Raw genomic sequence first — 24302 nt, forward strand, 5'->3', positions numbered from 1 at the left:
TAGGCAAAGTTTATGAATCCACAAGAATATTTTTTTTTTAGATTTGCAGTCTCATTCCTCTTAAATATTCACGAACACGGCCGTTTTACACCTCAGTTTGAAATTAATTAATTAATCTTAAGTGAGTTGGTCGGCGCTTATTTGGATTCACATCAAAGGCAACAAAACTTGTGTTTTCCTGCCTTGTATTTACAAAAGCTAACTCGAGGCGAGATTAATTCTGCTGCGAATGCGGAGGTAAATGCCAAAGCGCTCTCTGCGCCTAAATGTCATGCCAATTGAAATCGCCGCGGGCGTGGACCGCCCTTTGCAAAAGTGGCAGCCAACGCGAAATAAGCAAACGCGCGCCGAGAGCGATTAAGCCGGACGTACTTGATCTCGCACCGTAATATTTATTCTGATATTTAATGGCTGAGTGAGCGCAATGGAGTGCAAACGCACAGATAAAGAGCCAAACCGAGAGAGAGAGGCGACCGCAGCTCGCAAAAAGGGAAGCGGCCGCCGGGCTCGTTGGCCTGCGCTTCAGACCTCTAAAAGGAGCTTCGAGAGCTGGGATATAATGCCCAATGAAAATCAGTTTCTAATTTATTTTAGTACAGATTTAAATGGAAATTAAATATATTGATATTATGGTGGTTATTAATTTTTTATTTTATCAGTCCATTTTTCAATAATTTTTCTGAATTTGATCCTAGTTAATTTTTGCTGTGTGAGCAAGGGTTTGGTTAGACGAGGACAAAACGGCTTATTCCCAGAGTTTTTTCCTGGAAATATAAAAAATATTGGCATTTTTTTAATAATTGAAAAGATAAATAGTTTTTTCCATGATTGGAAAATCTCAAAACTGTTGTAATTGATCATTTAGCCGTAATTTACAAATTAATTTTAATTTATTTCAGACATTTAAGACTCAATCTATTCACAAAGCTGGATCGCGGATTTAGAACGTTTAATCTAGTGGCCTTTGTTCTTTGTTAACTATGTTTCCCTCTTTTAGCCAATCACATCAGAAAAAATTATAAAAATCTTGCACAATTTTTTGATTTGTTACCTGCTCCCATTTACCTGTTTTAAGAAATGATATCTTATCAAAATATTTTACAGTTTGAAGTCTTATTAAACCTCTTTTGACTTTTAATGAGTCTAAATTCGCAACAAACTTATCGTTTAAGGATCTGCAAAAGTCTCCAATCCTTTAATAACCACTTGATTAAATATTTTTATTAAAAAAATACAAAAAAATACGATTAGGCTAGTACATTTTCTACAAATTTTTGCTTCAGTTCCTTAATTTTAATTTTTAAAATATCATCCTGCAGTCTCTCTCGCAGGCGCATCTCCTCACGTACGCAAAAAGCCCTCGCCACTCACTCGCAGAGCAGCTCTTTCTGCACCAGCACACTAGATGCCCGTCGAAATTGCGAAATGATTGCGCACTTTTTGCAAGAAAGACAACTAGAGAGACGGGAAGGCACGCGAAAACGACAGCTACCCGCATAAAAAAATATAACCCAGGAATATCCGGAATAATCTTAGATTAATCAAAATTTACCCGAAAAAATTAATCTGAAAAAATGATCCTGGATTAATCCTGTATTAATTGAGATTAATCTATGAATGTTTAAGATCAATCTAGAGATTAATCTAAAAAAATATTCTCAAATTATTCTTTAGATCATTCTGAGATTAATCTAAAAAAAATAATTTTTGGAATTTTCTTAGAATGAATCCAGATTAACCTTAAAATGTTTTAAAGTCAATCTAGAGATTAATTTACAAGAATATCCCTAGAATAATCCCAAAGGGGCAATTTGAATATAGTTAATAGAATATCCCCAGATTATTCTATGGATCATTCTGAGATTAATCCAAAAATATTTTTTTAATGTTCCAAGAATATTCTTTAAAAAACCCTAAAAGAGAATAACTTCGATATTTTTCTTAAAATTAAAAACAAAATTAAATATGAAACATAATTTAATCAAGAAAATTAACTGCCATATTGTTAAATAATATGAATAATATCACAAAAAATATTTTTCTAGGAAATATTTTTTAATTAAGTCGATGGATTATATTTTAATATTAAAACCTAAACCTTTTGCATTATCTGATACAAAATTATGATGCCTTTATTTTTCAAAGAATCTGCCCGGATTAAAAAGGGTAAAAATCATAAATGCGATTGAATAAATTAATTTCTTAACACAAAGAGTCTTATTTAATGCTACCGATAAACGGGCAAATATGAAAATAATGGTCAGAAGGACAAAAAAGGGTTAAAAGGGCGATTTTAGTGTGCGCGTGGTAGCGGCGGCTGCACATGCATGCACGCACTTGCATGGAATGCCTGCTGCTGCTGCCTGCCTCTGTTGTGGAGCGGGGGAGGGGCGACGGGCGGTGGCAGCAGCAAGCGCAGCAAGAGACTTACAAAATCCTGCCTCGCTCTCTTTGTCCAACGCGTCAACGGTCAACCGCCGTTCAAAGTTAAAGTTATTAACGGACGCAGGACGCCGGACGCCGCCAGTAAGGGACAACACGGACGTCCCGCAGACTTGGACGGATGGCCTGGATCTGGCGGTTAACAGGGTAAGTCCCATTTTATAGATTAGCGTCCAAAGAAATTAGAACAGATCGCGCAACTTTGAAATCCAACGGTTTTATTGTAAAATTACACTTTTCGCCGCTACTTATGCAGTTTTCGCCACCAATATTTTGATATGGGATCTTCTCCAGTCCTAAATGTTCTTAATTAGAACCCTATAAATAAGTTTGGGTGGCGGAAACTGTAAATCGGTGATGAAAAATGTAATTTTTCCACGTAAATCGCGGTCGCGTTTTTTGTACGCTTTCGAGAATTTTGATTACACATTACGATTCAATTGGCTTCGCTTGGAAAATGGAAAAATATTATGCATGAACTTGACATACTTCTACCTTCCATTTTCCAAGCACAGCTAATTGAAAAAAGCTTTTATTTATTTTTTTCTATGAGTCGCTCCCTTTTTTTAGCTTCAAGCCGTCCGCAGCTGTTTTGCACGACGGGAAAAGATACAATCGTTTAAGTTCTGCAGTTTGGGCTTCAAGATTGGCGGTGCTGGCATCGAATGAGAGAAAATTTTGTACCTGATATGATTAAAAACAAATAAATTTTAAAAATTTAACTGAATAAGTTTGTTATTATTTAAATAATTCCCAATTATATCGCAGTAATAGAAATAACAGATTTTGAAATATTCTAGGAACAATCTGAGGGTAATTTTAAGAATAATTTGGGGATAATTTTTGTCACAATCTATGTTAACCTTAAAATGATATTAGAATCACCTAAGAACATTCTTAGATTATCCTCAAAGAATAATCCAAAGTTAAGATTTGATACGCTAAATATTAATCCTAGAACAATCCAAAGATTAATCCATAAGTATATTCTGAGAATGTTCTAGGATCATTCTTTAGAGCTTTTTGAAACAAACCCCGGCAGAATAATCCTGGAACATTCTAAGGATATTCTCTTAAATTAATCTACAGATTAATCCAGTATCACGAAAAACCGTATCATAAGTTCATATATAATTAATTTTTTAGATTAATCCTGGGCGAAGTCGGTATATTCTTAGAACATTCTCAGGCGATATTTTTTTATGCGGGATATTATAGCAACTGAGTGGCAGTTGCAAATTTCATTTCCGCCCGCACGCCCTCAAAACCGACCGTGTGGAACCGGAAAAACGAACTTTTATGCCTCTTGTTGACGTGACGCTTTTCCGCCACGAAAATAGAAGCGCCTTTGCACTTATTGTTCTCTGAGGGGGGGATTTGAATATAGAAAAGAAATCTGGGATTGTGAGGGCAGGCGTGACACCCACGGACGGCTCACGCCAGGGTAGTGGGCGGAGGAAACAGATTTTTTCAGGTGAAAAGAGAGGGAAAGTGAGTATTATTGAACGTTTTCTTCTATTTACTCCCGAAATTGGATTAAATTTAATGAAATTCGAGCTTAAATGTATTTCCAGGAAACCTTTTGACCGTAAATGTAAATAAATTGTTATTTATCTTCAATCACTGTTGCTGTAAGTGGCAGAGAAAGAGTCAAGGATCCTCTCCCTAATTTCAAGCTAATGAAAAACTTATCCAATTTAAGCGTTTGCGCTTCCATCCAATTATCCCAAGGAACGAACGGACCCGTTTTTGCCAGAGAGCCTCCCACCTTTTTGCTCTAAAAACGCGGCAAATTAGCAAGAGAGAGCAAAAACACATAAATTCGTGCCGCGCAAACACGACTCGGGAGCCGGAGCTGCTGATAAAACCGGACACCATTGGTTTTTGGTTCTTCTCGGGATAATGAAGTAGTAAGGGTGCCAAAGTGGCGGGAATTAGCCGAGCGCGTCTCTCGTCTCTCGTCACAGCGTGTTTTATGCGCGACGAGGACGCGTCGAGCTGCAGGATCGATTTTGGCGTGGCGCGCGGACCCCTCTCGCTCGCGGGTGGTGTGTGCGCTGCGGCCCCAGGCCCCCTGAAACTCGTCACAAAGTGCCGGATGTTTTGATTGCTGCAATATCAGTCTAATTTTGCCCCGCACCAAAGAGCGATGGAAGCAAGCGCCTTTCTTTCTGCCTGCCTCCAGTGTATGCGCTGTTGATTGGCTCCACGCTTTTTTCCGCCTCAGGGGAACGTATCCGGTGCATATATAGCTCTCCGTTGGAAATGGCACTCCTCTCCAACGTCACGAAATAGGTGCGTTTCCGAAAAGGCGAGATACCAATTTGATGTTTTATTTCTAAACAATTTTCTTCAGCTTTGATGAGTGGATATTTTTCAACGTGTTTTTTGAGTGGATTTATGCTCAGCGGGGACCAGATTCGTGCGACGCGCAGACATGGCGTCCGGTGGAATATGGCGCGAAAAAACGGCCACGTGAAAATGCGCGAAAAGAACCTAATTTTCGTCAATATTCTGACATAATTGGCATTACTTGTATTTTGGATCGTAAAAGCAAACTCTTGACACTCGTACGGCAATCCAAAGAGAACTTTTGACTTTCCACATTCAGACGCCATCTTGGGTCTGCGCAGTGCGAACCAATTTTATTGCACATCTGGCCCCCGCTGGGTACGCTGACCAACAAATCATCTCTATTCAAAGCGATTAAATTTCAGATTCTTGAAAAATTAAGCCACGCGGCGTGTAACTTGATTTTTTGCTAAATTTTAATTCCTCTCGCCTTGATCTATCTAACGGTGTGGAAAATTTAATCAATAATTATGTAATGAATCCTGATTTACACGAGGGAGACCGTAGTGCTCACCGCTTGATTATAACTAGAAAACATGGAAGCCAATTTTCCTGGAAATTTAATCGGAGCTGTGGGTTAAATTAAGCCCTTTCCCAGTTCGTTATCATGGCTACATGAAAATATGGATTTCACAGAATCCACTGAAACTCTAGAAATTGACGATTACGTCAGATGGCAACGGTCAAACTCTTTTCCAGATAAAGCAGCGTTTGCGATGAAAAAATCCAATGCCTGTTATCAGATATCCAGTATTTTTGTATCTGATCTGCAACAAAAATAAAAAAAACTTTCCTCTAAGGACGCTGATGACACTAGTTGCGGACAGTGGATGACGTCAAGGTCACCGCATGATTGGCAGCACCTTGAGTCTATATCTGATGCCGTTGTCATGTGAGCGCAAACATAATTTCCGTCCATGAACGAACGAAGCCGGTGTCAGTTTCAGTCTTGCGTATTGACCGATTGTAATTTTCCTTCGAATCAGTGTTTTAATGCCATTGATTTTCTATCTCGTATGAACAACAAGGTTAATTAAAGCGTATTAAAACATTATTTATTAACATTAAATGATCATATCCATTATTAATAAGTTTAGTTTAAGTTTAACAACCAAGAACTTCGGAGTTCCTGCTCTAAAATACCTATCGCTTACCATACTCTTTTCCACCATTTGCTTGAACTATTTTACTTTATTTTCACGCGATTTGCAATACCAATTTTTAATCTAACAAACCAAATCTTAAAATGAAACATATTTTGTGATTTTATTTTCTGTTTTTAACGCTTTGTCATCCAAAATTAACCCTAGCTTCCCAAAATTTTCACGTCAACGTTAATCAGGTAAATAACTGGCAGATGTCAAGGATGTTTGCGTAGGTTAAATTATAATTACTCACGCAGTCCTTAAATATGTACAATCTACGATCACAATTAAGCTTGATCACTAGACAGAGAGTCGTGCTAATTGAATAATTATTCAATGCGAATATAGAGTCCAGGCTGTTTGCAACCGGTATAACGAGAGGAAAATAATAAAGCTGCAGCTCATCTAATAACAAGATTGTGCTTTATGACCATTAGTCATGGCCACCGGTGCACGGATGAACATCATGTTTTTATTCATCGGCCGTGTAGACAGAAACACACACAGGCGAGTTTTTTTCTCATCCCATCTCGCCCGTGTAATACATACTTATTTGCTCGCCAATTGATCTTGATTATGATCCGAGGAGCGGCTTGGCTGGCTGGCTGGCTGGCCGCATTTTTCGCCGCTTTTTATGCACACGACCGAACGAACGAATGCTGGACGGACGGATCGTGGAGAGAGCAAACACGAGAGCGCCTGTTGGAGAGACAGAGCTCGCTCGCTCGCTCGCTTTTTGGCCGTTTGATTTATTTTCAGCCTTGTTTGTCTACCGCCGCCGAGTTCGGTTTGTTTTGCGAATGCGGAGTGCGGAACTAATGCCTGTTCAACATGCCAGTCGAGAGATTGAGAGATTTGCCTAGGGAGCCGAGCCGAGAGCCGAGCCGGGTCGGGTGCGCCGAGATTATTCACTCGTCTGCCTTTTTATGCATAAAAATAATAATAATGGGGAGCACCTGAAATGCCGGCCGAGTGTTAAGGCAAAGAGAGATTCGCAATTACGCGTTGCTCTTTCGTCAGAAATAAATTTGCTTAAAGCTTGAGTGAGTGAGTGAGTGAGTGGGCGCGTCGGCAGTAAGTTTTTTGCTTGTTTGCGAAATATAATGGTTAAATAAATAATGCAGCCCTGTTTTTGTTTTTAGTGCTTGTTTCCTGCACGCACGCAAAAGTTCACCGCACAATTTTGGATCAAATGTGAATATATTAGTTGAGGCGAACATGATCGTGTTACGTCATCGACCAGTTTTCACGTGACACGTTAAAAGGGTTTAATTCCTATTTGAAAATGGCGTTTACTGCATTGAAATAATTCTTTTAAATGATTGTCGATGGTGAAATTCGCAGGGCTGGTCAGGCTTGGACTTACCAAATGAGATATTAGTTATGATTTTCATTTATGCTCATTTTGAACAAAGGAAAATGGCTAAAATCGCATCATAAAGAAACAATTTTAAGTATATGCCTAGAAAAATATTTTCCTCTGAAGCAAGCTATACTAAATTCCAGAGTGTCGTTGGAATTTTTGAATCAGCTACCTCGTGAGCCGTCACAGAGCTGTGTACGAATGTCATTTTATCACAACTCAGGGTGACAAAAATGATGCGTGCATTTTTACGGTGATTTTTTTAAAGAGGAATGATACTGCAAAAGCCTGGAAAATTCTTGTTGCCAATGCATAAACTCGTCCCTTAGGATTCAGTTAAAGCCTAAATTGACATAAAAAGAACTGTAATTTTTAGAGAGAAAATTGGCTGGAAAGTTACCGTTCCTCTTCAAATGGAAAGGGCTGTCTCCTTTCTTGAAATCCGATTTAATTTCAAAACCAAGAGTTTGCCCAATAAGTGGCATACACCGTTGGACAGATCTCGACGAGAGGAATCGGAATACGCCATGAAAATATGTTCAAGCACTGTAAATTTTGGAGAAAATTGGCAAAATTTGAATTTTTACTGAAGGAAGGTCCTTTTTTACTGTTGCAAATTGTTGAACAAATTGTTTATCGATCAATTGCTTATGTCATCCAACAATCCAAATAATTTTCAATTGTTTCCCTGCATCATTCCACTTTTATCTGAAATTATATATATGTATTTTTTTAAATTATAAAGCCAAGTCCTTTAAAGTTATCTCTTAGGTGCACTCAACCGTAACACCCTCCATTCTTGCGACCTAACAAGGCCGTACATTAAACATTAATCCTGAGTGAAACACGGGAATGTATTAATAACTCTTTTACGGCCTAGAAAAATTTAAGCGGCGCACCGTGCTGAAAATTTCACGCGCTTGCTCGTTTCCCGGGGCAAAGATTTCTAAATATTTGATGGCGGTCATAAATTTCTGTTAACTTTTATCACCCTTTCAGCACGCGTAAGAAACAGCGAATAAAAGAGGCCAATTCGGCGTTTTGCACGTGCGCCGAATTTGCCTGTACCTGCGCCGGCGACGTATAATTACCGGTGCTCAACCGAAACACGCACAGTCCGCAGTAAGGCAATTAAATTTCATCTCGCCCTCAGTTGATTTTTCGCGCGTGCAAAAACGCGTAGGCTGCCAAACGCCGGCCAGGCTACTCACCCCTTGGCTTTCATCTTGCATATATTCTCTCTCTCTCTGTTGGCGAAATATCTTGAGCACAAACTGCTCTCTGACGCAATAAAGACAAAGCAGCAGCAGCAGCAGCTCAGCCTGCAGCAGGCAAACTCGGCTTCTCTACTAGACGTAATACACATAGCGGAGAAGAAGTTTTTGCGCAAATCTGCATGGAGGTCGCAAAAAGCTGCCGTTGGGGATAAGTAATTGTGCGTGGCGGTCGGGACGCTCTGAAATGTCGGCCGCCCGCAACGACACCTCCAACGATGGAGGTCAACACACAACTTTCAAGTTTTCTCCTGACTTATTAACACATGCAAAGTTTTCTTTGTGTTTTCATGTTGCAAAATTTCAGTTGAAGCAACTTGACGAATTTAACTTTGTTTAGTAAGGATGAAAATCGTTTCTTTTTTATTATGAATAAAAATGCTAAAAAAATTAAAGTGGAATGATACAGGGCAACAACTGAAAATTGTTTTAATTGTCGGATGCCATAAACAATTGATCGATAAACAATTTGTTCAACAATTTGCAATAATAATAAAGGACCTTCCTACAGTTAAAATTCAAGTTTTGCCAATTTTCTCCAAAATTTGCAGTGCTTGAACACATTTTCTAGGCACATATTGATTCCTCTCGTCAAGATCTGTCCAACTGTGTATGCCACTTATTGGGGAAACTCTTGGTTTTGAAATTAAATCGGATTTCAAGTAAGGAGACAGCCATTACCATTTTTTTGAAAAGCACGGGAACTTTCCAGCCAATTTTCTCAAAAAATTACAGAGCTTCTTAGGTCAATTTAGGCTTTAACTAAATCCTAAGGGATGAGTTTATGCATTGGCAACAAGCATTTTCAGGCTTTTGCAGTATCTTTAATCTCTAAGTTCGATTAAATGGTGTTCGCCACTTTTCGGGGTAACTATCTGTGTAGAATTGAAGTTAGGAGACAGGAAATTCATTTTTGATATTCACTCAATCTCTAATTTTTATTACGAGACGCATCGACGTTGAACTGAACGCAAACAATCGATCCCTCTTAACATAATTAAATTCTGCAGTGCTTCCAAGCATGAGTGTCGTAAACAGTTGCGTGCCGGTGCTTTCGAGGCGATAAACTGCAATGAAAGTTTTTAGTGCGTCAACTTGATGCTTAAATTGCTGGTGCATGGCGCGGCGCAAGTTTAATTGAAAGTTTATTCTGAGAGCTCTTAATTAAGCCGTAGTTAGAAAGAGGCCTTTACTTGAAAAGCACTTTAATATGCGCGCCTGTGTGCGTGTCGCCATGGATGCAAAGGATGAGAAACTACCCCTGCTTTTCTATTTCGAGTTTTGTTTGATAACACTTGAGAATCTCTCGTCATATACTGAGAGGCACGCAAAAGATGGGAATTATGAGGTTTGAAACAAATTCCGCTGAAATTCCCTGGAAGAAAATTGGTGATTGTGTGAGAGTTGCGTATCAAGACAAGAAGCGTATCAAAAGATTAATTTTAATAGGGAAAATCTTTCAATAGACATTAGAATTGTGATCCAGCAAAGTTACTGACGTGTGTTTAAGTATCTGTTGAATATCAGTGTGAATTTATATTCATTAGGGTTCAAAGCCAAACTGATTTCGAGTTAGATCCTACCCTTGGGCTTTCAAGATAGGACAATATTTACGTTCAATTAAGGCCTGCAAATACAAATCGACTCAGAGTTCAGACCATCATGGATGAGAAAACAACAAAGTTTCTCAAACGTTATTTGATGCCAGACTTCCAATAAATTTTCGTCCGTAAATGAGTATTTTTTTCTTTAAATTTCTACTTATAATAAAATCCCACGCGAAGAATACATTTTGAATAAATTGTTCCATATTTTTCTTCTTGAAAATATATTTTCCATATCCTGCTCTAGAGAAAATATGTTATTATTCTTTTAAAATAATCCAAATCTGTTCATTAGGCATATTATATTTTTTATTTTTCCAGTAAAACTAGAAGGACAATTGTGGGAACACAAATGGCCACTCTGTTTGGACAAGAATGATGTGCATCATAATTCTTACTTCACGATGAAGTTTACAAATTGGACATTATTATTGTACATCTGCGCAGGAAGAGAGGCCCGGAATCTTATCAAAACAAACGCCCCTTCTTCTTCTCACATCCCTTTAAGAGCGAGTCAAGGAGCAAGGCGAAAAGGGCCACGCGAATTCCCATCTGGTGTGTCGCGCTGGCAAACTTTTTCGATTTCCGCCCCGATAAGCGCAGCCATGCGTTGATTATTGTCTCGAAAAGAGCAAAGTTTGAAATGAGCGGCGGTGGCGGCGGCGGCGGCCGCGTGACGTCAGCACGCACACCAAATATAAATTCAATTAGGTTTAATGCGCGCGTAAATTTCACTTTGGCCTCACAATAGAGAAGTCGAGAGATGGAGAGCGCCGAGAGTCTCGCTCGCTCACAAACAAGAGCGGCGAAGGCGGCGGGGCAAATATATCACCGCCGACGCCGCCACCAGCCCTCCAGAGATCCATCCTTATTATTTTAATGGCACCGCCTTGTATGTATCCGGGTGCGTATGTATTCAGGCTTTTGGCCAGATGATCACGCGATTTGCATAAAAAATTCAAGGTGGATGGAGAGGAGTGGAGGCGGAGGCGGAGGCGGACGGCTCACTCTCACTATCTCACCGCGGCGGCTGCTGCGAGCCCACTAGACGCACTGAGGCCCCCTCGAAGCCAGGCGCGCGATTGTAATAAGATTTGAGCCTCTTCTCGTTGCTCGCCACGAGTGCTGGAGAATTTTCCACCGCGTGATAGTGTCACCTTGCTTAATGGTGCCGCCGGAATTTCTAAGCCAAATGGCTTTTTTTATATCAATCTGGGTTTTCAGCTTGAATCACTTTGGGGTTTAGAACCAGGCCTTGGCAAATGAAGAACAAGAAGAACAGTAATTTGAAAAAAAGAAAGCCCAGTGTTTTTTTTAAGAAATGACTAGAATTTTTTTTTTTTAGAAATTTATGTAGCACTTGCTGGATAGCAGCTTGCAAAATTAAAAAGGATGATTTTAGATGTGACGAGAAATTTAGAAGACGCTTTGAATTTACAAAACTCAGGAGTGATCTGAATTTATGTGACATTTTAGAAAAAGGCAGGAGCGGCAAAGAGCCAAGAGTTATAAGGGTTCATTGCCGCTCCTGACTTTTTTCTAAAATGTCACTTAAATTCGGATCACTCCTGATTTTTATAAATTCAAAGCGTCTTCTAAATTTCATTAAATAAATTTCTCTTCACACTTCCTTTCCTCGATAGGAGAATCACGAAATTATTTTGTTAAATTTTTCGCACCGATCTAAGACTGATATTTTCTTGTCAATTCTGTTTGTGACGGTAAATTTCATCTTAGTCTTTCATATTTAAATATTTAAATACTGAAAATTCATGTTTCCAGCTGCTTTAACTCAAAAAAACTTCAGTCAATTTTCTCGAATTTTGGCAAGTTTGGAAAATTTCCGAAAAATATATAATTTATTCCCAAAATTTGTTGTCAAATTCCAATAATTCCAACTGTCAACTAGCTCTCCACGCGCGCAGCAAAAAGGTGAATGTATATTTTTGGGATTCTATTTTAACAAGTATCAAATTTTCGCGTGGAAACCAAATGCTATCGAGTATTTCGAGAGCAGTTGAATCGCAGACTTGAACAGGCTTCTCGCATTACACATTGATCGGTTGAGGCATTTGAATTGCTGTAATTCGATCCCGAATTGACGCATACCAATCGGCTTCCATTTACTTGCTGTCACTGGGCCTTTTAGCTCTTGAGCTTTAATAGCTACGAATGCCGACCTTGCGCATTTCATTTGTCAACAACCGTTTTGTACGCCTAAAATAAATCTAGCTAATGACACTCATCAAAGCAGGCATTTCAGATTTTCAGACGACGCATGTGATAAATGAAATTTAGAAACTAATTTTTAATTACCACTAATTATCGAGCTGCTGTGTATGGTCATTGAAAAGTTTTCAGATCTGAGTGGGACTCGTAATTTAATACAATTGTCTACCACATTAACAAAAACGCCCGGGCACGGAAGGCCAACCTGTAACAGCTCGCCGCGGACAAACAAAGCAGCAAATAACGAGAGAGCCATTGCGAATAATACAATAAGCCCATTAATGCATGCGCTCGGGCCGAAAACGCCGGGCAAGCAATCAGGAAGGACTTATCTAGAGCACAATTAAAGTGGCCATATTTGCACGGCGTGCGGTTGTGGCCATAAAAACGGCAAATATGTATTCACTTTGCAATAGGCACGTCTGTGTGTTCTCTGCAGCCGACGACGTCGAGTTATAATGCAGTAAATACACAGAGTAAAACCGCACGACTGGATATATGGGGCTGGGATATGTGAAGAAAAGGCAGATAGATATGCGCACTGCCTGAAAGCGCGTGTACAAACAATATAGAGAGAGAGAGAGGCGGAGAAGAGAAGTCTTTTCTGTTTGTTGTGTGATCGCCGCCGCGCCTGTGTGTGCCATTTCTCGGCGACAACTCACTCACGCTGCGACACGAAATACTATACACGCACCCACTCTCTTTTATCTTTTTCGCAAAAGCTTTCTCTGCGTCTCGCAGCTCTTTTCATGCGCTGCAAAATGTACCGACACTGTTTGTTTCTTTTCCACTTGTTATTGTTATTTCTATTAATGCAGATGCGTGAGCCCAGCGTAAACCTCGTGTTCGCGCACTCTTCAGCCGCCGCGCCTCTATCTTTCCTTTTAAAAGCGAGCTCCTCTTGTTAACATCCGGAAGCGGGAAGTGGAGGTAGATACATACTTTCATCTTAAGCTGATGCTTTATTGTATGAAAAAAATCATAATATAATTTCATGCAAGCAGTGAGAGTGACTAAAAGTCTAGAACAATTCATATAAACTATTTTTTTATAAAATAAATTTAATTTAAATAAATTGCTCCATGATATCCATGGAAAGTGCTGAGCAGAAGTTAAAAAAGTTCAGAAAAAATTACCAAACAGCTAAAATTCAGAGCCATACTCCATGCACAAATAAAACTTTTTAATTTTAAAATAATATTTATTTGAACAGACGCCTAAGAAGTAACACATTTTTATCCAAAAGGTTTATTTATTGCAGTTCAGCATAATTGCCTTCGACTAGAAAAATGCTTGAATGCAATTTGTCTTTGCCGCGGACTGCGGACGTCTGAACAAAAAAAATGAAGACGGCTTTCATCTTGTCTCGGGCTTCGCTTTCTTTTGAGTCGCTTCTTCTCTGCAACACACAACGTATTTCGTGTACAGCTGCGCGCGCGTATACATATAAATTCATGTAGCCAAATTCACTTTAGTCGGAATGAAATGAAAGGGTTGGAAAAGAGAGCGAGCTGGACCAGAAATGCAGGCAACCGCAAGATTGGTCCCTTTCTTTATTCGCTGCTCCAACAACTTCTCTTTCGCCCGCTCGGCGAAGTTGGCAACTAAATCTCTCTCTCTCTCTCTCGCTCTCTCTCTCTCTGCCGGCTGGTGCGTAAGCCGCTCGCTATTTCGGTTAAATAATATCATCTCGGGCTGCGAGGGCAACTCTGAATTATACCGTGAGCCAGCCGAGAGAGCGACCGACTTCTTCCTAACTTTCTAGATGTAAGCAACACGAACCACAATAGAACGTCATTACGCCGCGTTTTCGCCTGCAGCGCGTGTTATTGGTATTTCTCGTCCATTGGTTTCATTAAACAGCCGTGAAAATTGAGACTGCAATGAAAGCTCTCTGGAGTATATCCGCAAGTTATCGTGGCTTTGCACCCGGCAAAATCGGATCAGCTGGAAATCCTCACTGTCCCGTTCCCTGCGGAGAACACAGTCTTTTCTCTTTCTCTCTCTGTGTGCTGCAAAACGGTGGCACCTGCAAATCCAATGCGGCGGCGGCGACGCCAGGCTCCGGCGCCAGCCTAATAATGTTGGCTGCCCTGCCGCGCAATATATCACGCGGATAAGTACATGCACGTGACGTCATTATTTCAAATCCACCCCTTTCGCACCCGGCGCACCAGCAGCCCGCTCCCAGGCAGGCGAAAATACACACCCAAGTCTCTTTCCGCTCGCTGCAAATCTTTATTTATCCCCCTGCGCGCGTTGTGAATTTCGGGCCCTGTGTTTTATTAGCCCCTAACACGGTTTTCCTTAAATTTAGTCCGTTTGAGTTACCGGCAAAATTGCATGTTTTCCGTGTTGTTTGAGCTAAATAAAGAATTAAATAGAATTTTTTATTGAAGGGTGTTCTTCAAAGCTCCGCTAAATTAAGCGGGAGCTTTTTAGGATCAAAAGCTCTTTTAAAATGTTTTATTTCGGGTAAATAAACACAAGCGGTCCTCAATTTTAAATGTAAACACTGATTCTTTGCTTTGGAAATTAAAATACTGGGAGAAATCTTGTAAATTTTATATAGATGGCAAAACAAATTTCGTAAATCAAGGGTGATAGTTACTATTATAAAATGAATCTCAGGCTGTGAATTTAAGCGATTGGCTATTAAGTTTTAATGAGCATGAAGAAAAAATGAAAATACTCAATTTTTTCCACGATTTTATTTCAAGGAAAAGAAAACGCTAAAAATTGTGAATAATGAAGATTTATGAGTGCATTGAAAAATCTATAACAAACAGGAAACCCTAAATTACAGCATAATGTGTTGAGGAAGCGGATATTAAATAAAATCTTGACTCGTTTTGACCCGTATTTAAACATTATGAAGCAGTTGGGACAGAACCATCCGTTTTTAATCAACAAAACGCTCTTCACTATTCATCCTCAGACGTCGGTTTTGCGCTCCGAATTTAGTTTGCACACAGATGGCTTTTGAGCGTTAATTAGTGCCGATGCAGATAGACAGACGATTGTCCAACGCTGGAAAAAGCGAGTGTAAACAGAACACAAAAGCGGCATAATTGGATTGCGCCTGTTGGCTGTTGGCTGAATTAATAATTTTCGCTCGTCTGACTGCCATCAGCAGCCCGGCGGACAACGCGAAAATTTGCCTTTTGATTAAGTGTTTGCCAACAAGGCGCGAGAATCAGCTGCCGAAGTCACCCGAGTTTACAAAAGCACAAAGTGCTGGGAATTGACGTTCGTTCTTTAAAAGCAGAGAGTATACGCGCCTCTTTGTGCTTTTCTTCAGTCTGCCTTCGCAAGAGCTTTCAATTGAGTTTCCATTGCTGATAACCGAGAGCTGCAACATCAAAAGCACTGCTGCCTTGATCAATTTTGCAAACTTTGAAACTGATCAGCTCCAATGCCGGAAGATAAATATAAATTGGAAAATCTTGTATTGACACATCATACACAGCACGTAGAAAATATATGTAAGGAGCTCGTCTATAGTTCACTTTGCATACAGTAACTTTCTTGAAATACACATTTCTGATTGGATTTTTATTTAATACGTATAAGCTATATATTATTGATGCCGATATTCATAACTCCGAGGCCTGGCTGTCTCATATATTACATTAAAAATAGTTTCGAACAGTTTTTGGTCTATTTAAATAGTATTTTTAGGCATTGTTTGTGATACAATTCTCACTTGATTATTTTTGTTTCTTATTTTTTAATAAAATCAGGCCTTTTCTTTCTGTTCGATCTTAAAAACGTGCTCATTGGCTCCAATCCTGGAAAATGCTTGTTTCCAATGCATGAACTCATCCCTTAGGATTCAGTTAAAGCCTAAATTGACCTAAGGAGCACTGTAATTTTTTAGAAAATTGGCTTTTCAAATGGTAATGGCTGTCTCCTTACTTGAAATCCGATTTAATTTCAAAACCAAGAGTTTCCCCAATAAGTGGCACACGCCGTTGGACAGATCTCGACGAGAGGAATCAAAATGTGCCAAGAAAATATGTTCAAGCACTGTAAATTTTGGAGAAAATTGGCAAAATTTGAATTTTCACTGTATGAAAGTCCTTTTTTATTATTGCAAATTGTTGAAAAAAATTCTTTATGGCATCCGACAATTCAAATAATTTTCAATTGTTGCCCTGTATCATTCCACTTTTAAGCAATTATTACCAAAATAGAGTGCATGAAAATCCATTTTACACCCCATTTTGCAAAAAGGCAAATCAAATATAAGTCACCGAACATATAAATCAAAGTGTAATTTTGAATACATTTCCATCCGAGAAGAGAAGTTTCGATTTCCAGCTGCATTATTGGCGGTGTATCGTTTATTCTTATCTCGGCAGTCAAGCATAAATTCGAATCAAGGGCTGCTGCGGTCTCTCACGGTCTGATGGATTTATTGGCTGATTGCGCGGCACGAGATGCGAGAGAGGCAGAGGCAGAGGGAGAAGCTCCGCGCGCCGTGCCAGGAACATGCACGATTTGATTCCTGCGCGCATATTTTTATGGTCCGTCGTTGGATTTTATTCGCGTCACGCGCAATAAACCCGCGGCCGCAAGGATGGATGGAAATCCGCTTTGTTCAAACGAAATGTATTCCGCCAGAGCGTACGGGCGGGTGCGCGAGCGGCTGCTATTAAAGTTGCATGAAGGCGCTTCCACGTGAGCAGCGAATAATATTAATTGTTACAATTCTTGCCTGGCTCCCCAGGAGAAATGAATGCATGAATTTGTCCGCATTTCATGATTTTTGCATACTGCTCGTGCCTTTTAATAAATGAGCAAGCATTAATAAGGCAGGAGGTTGGAACTTCCGCCTTACACACGGGAAAATTGTTGTCATTTTGTTCGAATGAAATGAAATGGTTTATTTTTATTATTTATACTCTCGTTGATATTAATGAATATTACGCAACATGCTAATTAACAATCCATTCGATTTATACCAATGACAGTTTCGCAACCAATAAACATACCAGCATTGATACAAAGGGCGCGGTGCTCAGCGTGTAAAAAGTTAATTGATATTAAAGCCAGTGTGTGTATTAAAGCCAACCAATCCTCTCAGTATCAATGCTTCGTTACACTGTTTAATTAATTAAAAAACATGCTAGATAATCTGATTGGATTCAGGGATTAATTAAATTATTCTTTAGCTGACCAGACTGAATAATTTAATTCAATTCAACATTGAATGGCTGTTGTGGATTTTTCAAACTGCCTAAAGCTGATTCGTTTTTCCATTCAATCCTGAATCCTTTAATTTCATTATGATTTTAGAATTATATAATTGTATAAAGTAAACATGCAGGAAAATTCACGAAAAAAATGAACAAAATGATAGTTTTAAGTGTAAACATTCAAAAGAAAACAATGTCACACGTCGGGATTTATAATTTGTATAAGGGGAGTTTTGTCGTGAGGAGAATGAGTTACGGCGGGGTTTGAAAAATGTCTTATATCTTTTTAATTGTGTTCAGCAATGAGTATAATCAGACCAGTGATTGAAAATATCTTGCATTGTGGGATTAAACATTTTTTCCTTTGCTGGAGGAAATTTTTATTCAAAGGTACAAATTAGGAGCGAAAAAATCCAAAGTATTTTTTAAATTCTAGTCCTAATTTACATTAAAATCCAAAATTTTAGAATGATATTACTATTTCTATATGAAAATTATTGATAAAATTTCCCTGATAAAAGAAAAAATGTAATCACAAAAATTCAACTCTGGTTATCTCCTTTTAAATTTAATTTATAATTCTCTTGAGTCAAAAGTATTTTGGCCTTTGAACATGGCGAAATTCGACAGCATCCCTCACCATCTGTCGAAAACTAATGAAGAAAGAGCGAAATTAAATTTCTGCTCAAAAGCATCTCCTCCGCATTTGCGAAACAGCTAGGCTGAGAACGGTATAATCGTCAAGCAGCTGCTGGAGTGTCAATTAGATAATCTCAGCGGCGGCGGCGGCGGCGAAGTGAAATTTCTCGTGATGAGTATAGAGAGGAGGAGGCGAGAAAAAGGTCCATATCAGGCTGACAAACAGTTCTCCCGGGGAAAAGTTGGTTCTTTGCTCCCTTTTAATAAAGGGCGTCAGCTAAAAGATCCTGGCTGGCAAGGAAAGTTATTCCGGCGCGGCGCAAATCCAGCCAGCCAGCCAGCCAGCCGGTGATTTAGTCGGCAAGTTTGGCTGGCTGGCAGACAGGCGATCGCTGAAACTTTTCCATCGGCGCGGATTGATGTTAACAGTCACGAGAGATATTAAAACTACTGCTGCTCTCGCGCGCTGCCTGCCTGCTTGGTTGGTTGGCGCAACTGCGTGTTAACGAGCGTGCTTTATGCAACCGGTGCGGCAGATGTGCTCGGCGGGAGAGCATACTCGCGAGCGCCGACAGGCGTTGATTAGCCCATCACTTCATACATCAAGGCCCGGCGATAAACTTGCCGAATCAATCGACCCTCTCGCACACTCTCTGTCACTTTTTATTCAAATCTGTTCGCTCCACGCCCATTTATCGCGCCGCCGAAATTCGAGATCTCTGCGGGTGGGCGTTTAAGGCGGTTGATTATATTTTTCAGCCCCTCTGATTTTATTCTAAACACCAAATGACTTCTATACCACACATCTTTGGGGCTCACAAGCGTTTTCAACTACCAAAAATGGTTTAAAACGCTTCTGAAAACTCTGAAGTTTTAAATTGTAGAGTGAAATTTAGATTTTTCCACTGCAATTGTTCCTCGGGATTTTTTAGTTAATGAAATAAAAATAAATAAATTCAAAATCCATCTAGACAAAACCTAAAATTGCCTCATTCGTCCAGAAACCCAGCGGGGGCCAGATGTGCGTTAAAATTGGTTCGCACTGCGCAGATCCAAGATGGCGTCTGGATGTGGGAAACAAAAAGCTCTCTTTGGATTCCGGTACGATTGTCAAGAGTTTGTTTTTACGATCCAAAAGACACAATTAGTTAATAGCAATGCAAATTATGCGTCACAATATTGACCAAAACTTGCTTCTTTTCGCGCATTTTCACGTGACAATTTTTTCCCGCCATGCTCCACCGGACGCCATACCTGCGCATCACACGAATCTGGTCCCCGACCTAAAATTCCCATCCCTCTATATCTTCCAATAATTTTACTGCCGAGAGCAAAGACATCAACAGTTCTGCAAAACTTTTTCTCTGATCGGCGATCGATATATTGTTTTCCATTTCTAGTCCAGGGAGGAAAAATTCGGCACCGAAAAGTTTCCACCCGGCAATCCTCCCCCAAGGCAGAGCCGAAAGTTGTAATGAAATTCGTTTGTTTCAGTGCAATGCCGCTGTGGGGGTGAAGGCCTTCTTCGACATGATGCACGACGAGCCGCACAAGCTAATGCTCTTCGGTGCGGCCTGCACCCAGGTCACCGACCCCATCGCGAAGGCCTCCAAGCACTGGCGCATAACCCAGGTGAGCTATAAGCTGTCGTGATTTCACCGTGCGCAAATTGATTCTTTTACTGTGAGAAAACTTGCTCCGCGCGCGCAATTGAATCCGAGGCACGAAGCAGTTGCTAAAGTCGAATCATAAATTTTATTGAGGAAATATCGCAGTGCAAAGAACAACGCTTACTTACGATAAACGAATTTGATCCGTTTTAGACGGTTTCGTTAATGTGTGAAATCATCAGTTTCTTCTAGACGAATTAATTGCCAATTAGCCAAGAGGTGCATGGCAGTCTCGTTAGTTTTCAAATTTATTGCACGAATGCCCTCGATTTCAAAGTGGCTAGCACCGCCTTAACCCTTTAGTTAATTAGGGGAGGTCATAATGAGTCTAATAATGCATCATTTTTGCAATTCTGACGGTTGCAACACGAGAAAAAGAAATACAGTTTTCAATTTTTGTATTAGAATTCCTTGATACTTTCGCATAAGCTCACAAAAACTTTTATTTGGGGAACTTAAGACTATAAAGAAAGATTTATTGTATCAAAGGTTACAAAATTTTTGTGGGGTTGACAAGAGGAATCAAATGAACTCAATAATTTCCGTAAATGACCTGTTAAACACTCAGAAATTATAATTTTTGAGAATTTTCTCACCAGTTCATCATAATCTAGGAATGACTTTATAATTGATGTGAATTTTGTGTAATGAAATGAGCCTAAAATATTTTTTACCTGTGTTCATTGTCATTTCCTAGTTAAAATACGTTTACAAGGCCGTCCAAGTTCTTGGAAAATAATTAATACGGATGAGCAAGCAAGAATGATGCGCAAAATGAAAGAAATTGCCTCGAAAGTCGAGAAATTTGTGAAGTGATCTCGCAACTCACTGCAGGATGAGACACGCTATCCATTCTAATTGAAGCTCTCGCTTGCACAAGTAGGTCAAGCGCGTTGAATGCCATTCGTCGCTCGCTCCAAGTTTTCCCACCTCGTCGCGTCAGCGGAATGCTCGTATGCATGTCCGTCCTTTCGCCGTCTTTAATAAACCCTTCCGATTGTCAGCACCCATTTATTCTCTAGCGAAGAAAAGAGATTCCGTGCCGATAATGTAACGTACTGCTTCTTTTCATATAGAGCATGGAATACAGCGGAATAGAACATTCATTTTTCCCTTCTCTGAACTGAATGATTAAGAATTTCCACGAATACACATAAATTTGCTTCAATGATCAAAGCTGTAAATTTCAGACCGTCGCTATTTTTGGTGACGGTGAAAAAGTTTCAGCTGTATTTAAAACCAGCGGGGTCCAGATTCGTGCGACGCGCAGATATGGCGTTCGGTGGAGTTTGGCGCGAAAAAACGGTCACGTGAAAATGCGCGAAAAGTAGCAAGTTTTGGTCAATATTGTGACATAATTTGCATTTATCTTTTGGATCGTAAAAACAAACTCTTGGCACTCGTACGGCAATCCAAAGAGAGCTTTTCGTTTCCCACATTCAGACGCCATCTTGGATCTGCGCAAAGGGAACCAATTTTATCGCACATCTGGATCCCGCTGGTAAAAAATTGTATTAATCGAGCTACAAATCTGTAAATTAAGGCCTACTGAGGTGAAATTTTCGAGCCAAAATTAAATTGGAAAACCGGTTCTTTTAATAGAGGCTGCAGAATGTTCAATTCGAATTTCTCCCACGAAATCCCTGCTTCCTTTACGTGTCTAAGAATTGTTTCGACGCAAAAGTCAGCTGCATGATGTCAGCATTATTTTCCCCTTTCAAGACTGGTGGGAAAGATTTATTCCATGCTCGGCTGGCTGGCTGGTTGGTTGGCGTGATTGACGTTTTCCCATAAAACTTGTGTAAAACAAGAACGACGCTGGTCGGCTTCTGTACATTTTCTTGTGCACAGCCGCAAAAATCACATTTGCAAGTTTCGCCGGCGGACAGGAAATTGTTGATTCCATTTGTGTCTCGCAATTCTTTTCTATGTGCCACTCACCCGGAGTAGTCGCAGTGGCGAAAAAGAGAAAACTCTCTGCTCTCTGCACTGAAGGAAACGAGAAGAAAATGCCTTTTTCTGCACCCCTCGGACAAAAGTTGCGTCCGCCTGGAGAAAAACGAGGTGCTTCTACCGCGCTGATAAAAAGAAGTTTGGCATTGTTGGCGTGAATTATTTTGGGCATTGTTGGCGCATCCTGCGAAAGAGCAGATCGCAATCGCCACGCGCGCGCTGCTTTTGTGGCCAGATTTAATGAGAGCACGCGAGCGAGCAAACTAAATGGGATTTTCGCCGCACAAACGGTCGCTCGAGCGGAGAAATCTCTTTTCCTCGAGCTTGTTTCTCCCTATTTTTTCCACGTCGTTATTTCCTGTAACAAGTGAATTCAGCCGATACCTTTTTTTAAAACCATCTTTCCTCCTAAAAGGGAAACGATAAAATAACTAAGGGTGGTCTTTTATATAGCGGGCTAATGATGCTGTGTTGTGAATTTGTAACTAAAAATAAAGGATTGGACAGTTGACAAGGAAAATGTCTGGAGACAATTTTATTCTGGAAATTTCTATAAATAACCTTTGAATACATAATACTCTATATAATGTAGCACAATTGAATGATAAGTACATTCCAGAGATGATAAAACGATCGGCGTTTCTTCAATCTTTGCGCCATAAATATTTCATCGTTGAAGGAAAACGGCCGTCCAGGAAAAATATGTGAGATTGTGAAAGGGAATCCGTAGAAAGGCTACGATCTGAGGAAGGGTGGCGCATCTCATTTCATGCGGAAATCGCAACGAGCCAAGTGCCTTGCCATAAAATTTGAATTTATGAAGGCCGTATCTCTCAGCAGAGATCGGCTTATTTCTTGCTCGATCGCAACTCCTACGCAAAATAAATACTAAAGAGGTGGAAATATCGACAGAGACCAAGTTTTGCTCACTTTAGTTGTCCCACGCGTGGATGAATTACTTGAAAAGTTTTTCCCCCTGCTTCACATTAAGGGGGGAGACGAAGGTCGTTTATAGGAAATCGACGTCGGAAAAACTAATTTTATATGTGTGTTTGGCAAGAAATCTGAATATCTTGAGCACCGTTAGATTTTCCCTATAAAGGATGGTAAACAAACGTTGGACTAAGAAAGTGGTTTATTCACTTTGCGAGACTCTGATTTTTGTCTTTATAACTGATATTTGAGACAGGGATATAAACTTCCGTCGGGAATGTTTGTCGCGATAATTGGCGACGTTTGATCACTGCCCTCGGCGATCCGCTTAATGTCATGGCAGCAGTAGCCAGTCGGTCGGTCGGTCGGTCGGCACTCGGCCGGCCGGCGAGTCAATATTTGGCCTGGCAAACGAAATCGGCTCAGCCCTGCTGAATTATTTATTTATTCGCACTGCCAGCCGCAAGCTGATTGAGCAGGACAGGCCATTACCCGGCCCAGAGCGGAAAGGGTTCGCGCCCGCGCGCGCGCGCGCTCCCCTATAATATTATAGGGCCTTTTCAACTGCGCACAGCCGCAACCTGACTCGCAGATCAGGCAGGAAATGAAATTCGCTGGCCCAGCGGAGTGCACACACACACACTCACACTCACACACCTACCCGAGAAATAGTAAACTGCCGCCTAATTGACCTGGACCGGTGCGAATCGACTATTGTTGGCAAAGTCGTTTGATACTCTGCAGTTCCCCCTTGCTTGAACGAGAGAATGGGCACGGATTGGGAGTGAAATTGGGATCCTAGCTACGTTTCGATTGGCCAGTCTGGGAAATTGAAACATTAACCTGCTTCATCGATTTTGCAGTGTAAGACACAAACTAGTTTTTTTTTTTTACAAAATATTAAAATCTACATATTAACATTAGAAATTGTTCCTGTATTTAATCCCTCATTTAATGTCAAGAATTTTTTATGAGTTAACCTACGGCTGTGAATTTAAGGCGCGTTTTTTAGGAGCAAAACCAGCAAAACATTATTTCTGGAGCTAAAACGAGCATTTTAAATCTTTTCTCTGAGGAAATAGATGTTTTCGACTGTTTTTGAATGAATCGTGTCTTGCATAATTCAAACGTATATTTAAAACTTGACATGACATTAATACAAAAGGCGAATGAACAACAATAGTGAAATTTAATAACTATAAATCAAATTATCCAAATTATCCTTTTGGTTTTCAAATAATTTTCAATTTTAAAATTACACTTTTGCGGTGCATTGTTTCATTATCTTGTTTTAATGAGAAATTTGTTTCCTCATTGGAGGGTGAATGTAAGGATTTATATATATTAAATCGACGATCTACCGTTAAACTGTTTGTTTTTGTTCCTGTGACATTTTGGGAGCTCATGCAGGAGCTCAGAAAAATTATCGATAAAGCCTAAAATTCACAGCTCATATTAATTTTTATTACATAATACTTTTAGTCTAGTAAAACATCG

At 40.0% G+C, this 24302-nt stretch overlaps 1 protein-coding gene and 1 long non-coding RNA gene across 5 annotated transcripts in view; both read left to right on the plus strand.

Moving 5' to 3' along the window:
- Nucleotides 1–24302, plus strand: part of GABA-B-R2 (gamma-aminobutyric acid type B receptor subunit 2) — a 162239-nt gene that overhangs the window by 94657 nt on the left and 43280 nt on the right. For all 4 annotated transcript variants that reach the window (XM_065483636.1, XM_065483638.1, XM_065483639.1 and 1 more), the window contains one exon: nucleotides 19744–19881. In XM_065483636.1, coding sequence (XP_065339708.1) covers nucleotides 19744–19881 — 138 coding nt within the window. The remainder of the gene's footprint in view (nucleotides 1–19743; nucleotides 19882–24302) is intronic.
- LOC135939966 (uncharacterized) lies at nucleotides 1709–3172 on the plus strand. Its single transcript, XR_010574802.1, has 2 exons — nucleotides 1709–2589; nucleotides 3013–3172. It is a non-coding gene; the product is annotated as an uncharacterized LOC135939966 (long non-coding RNA).

The sequence above is a fragment of the Cloeon dipterum genome, chromosome 3, assembly GCF_949628265.1.
Source record: "Cloeon dipterum chromosome 3, ieCloDipt1.1, whole genome shotgun sequence".
Classification (NCBI taxonomy): Eukaryota; Metazoa; Arthropoda; class Insecta; order Ephemeroptera; family Baetidae; genus Cloeon; species Cloeon dipterum.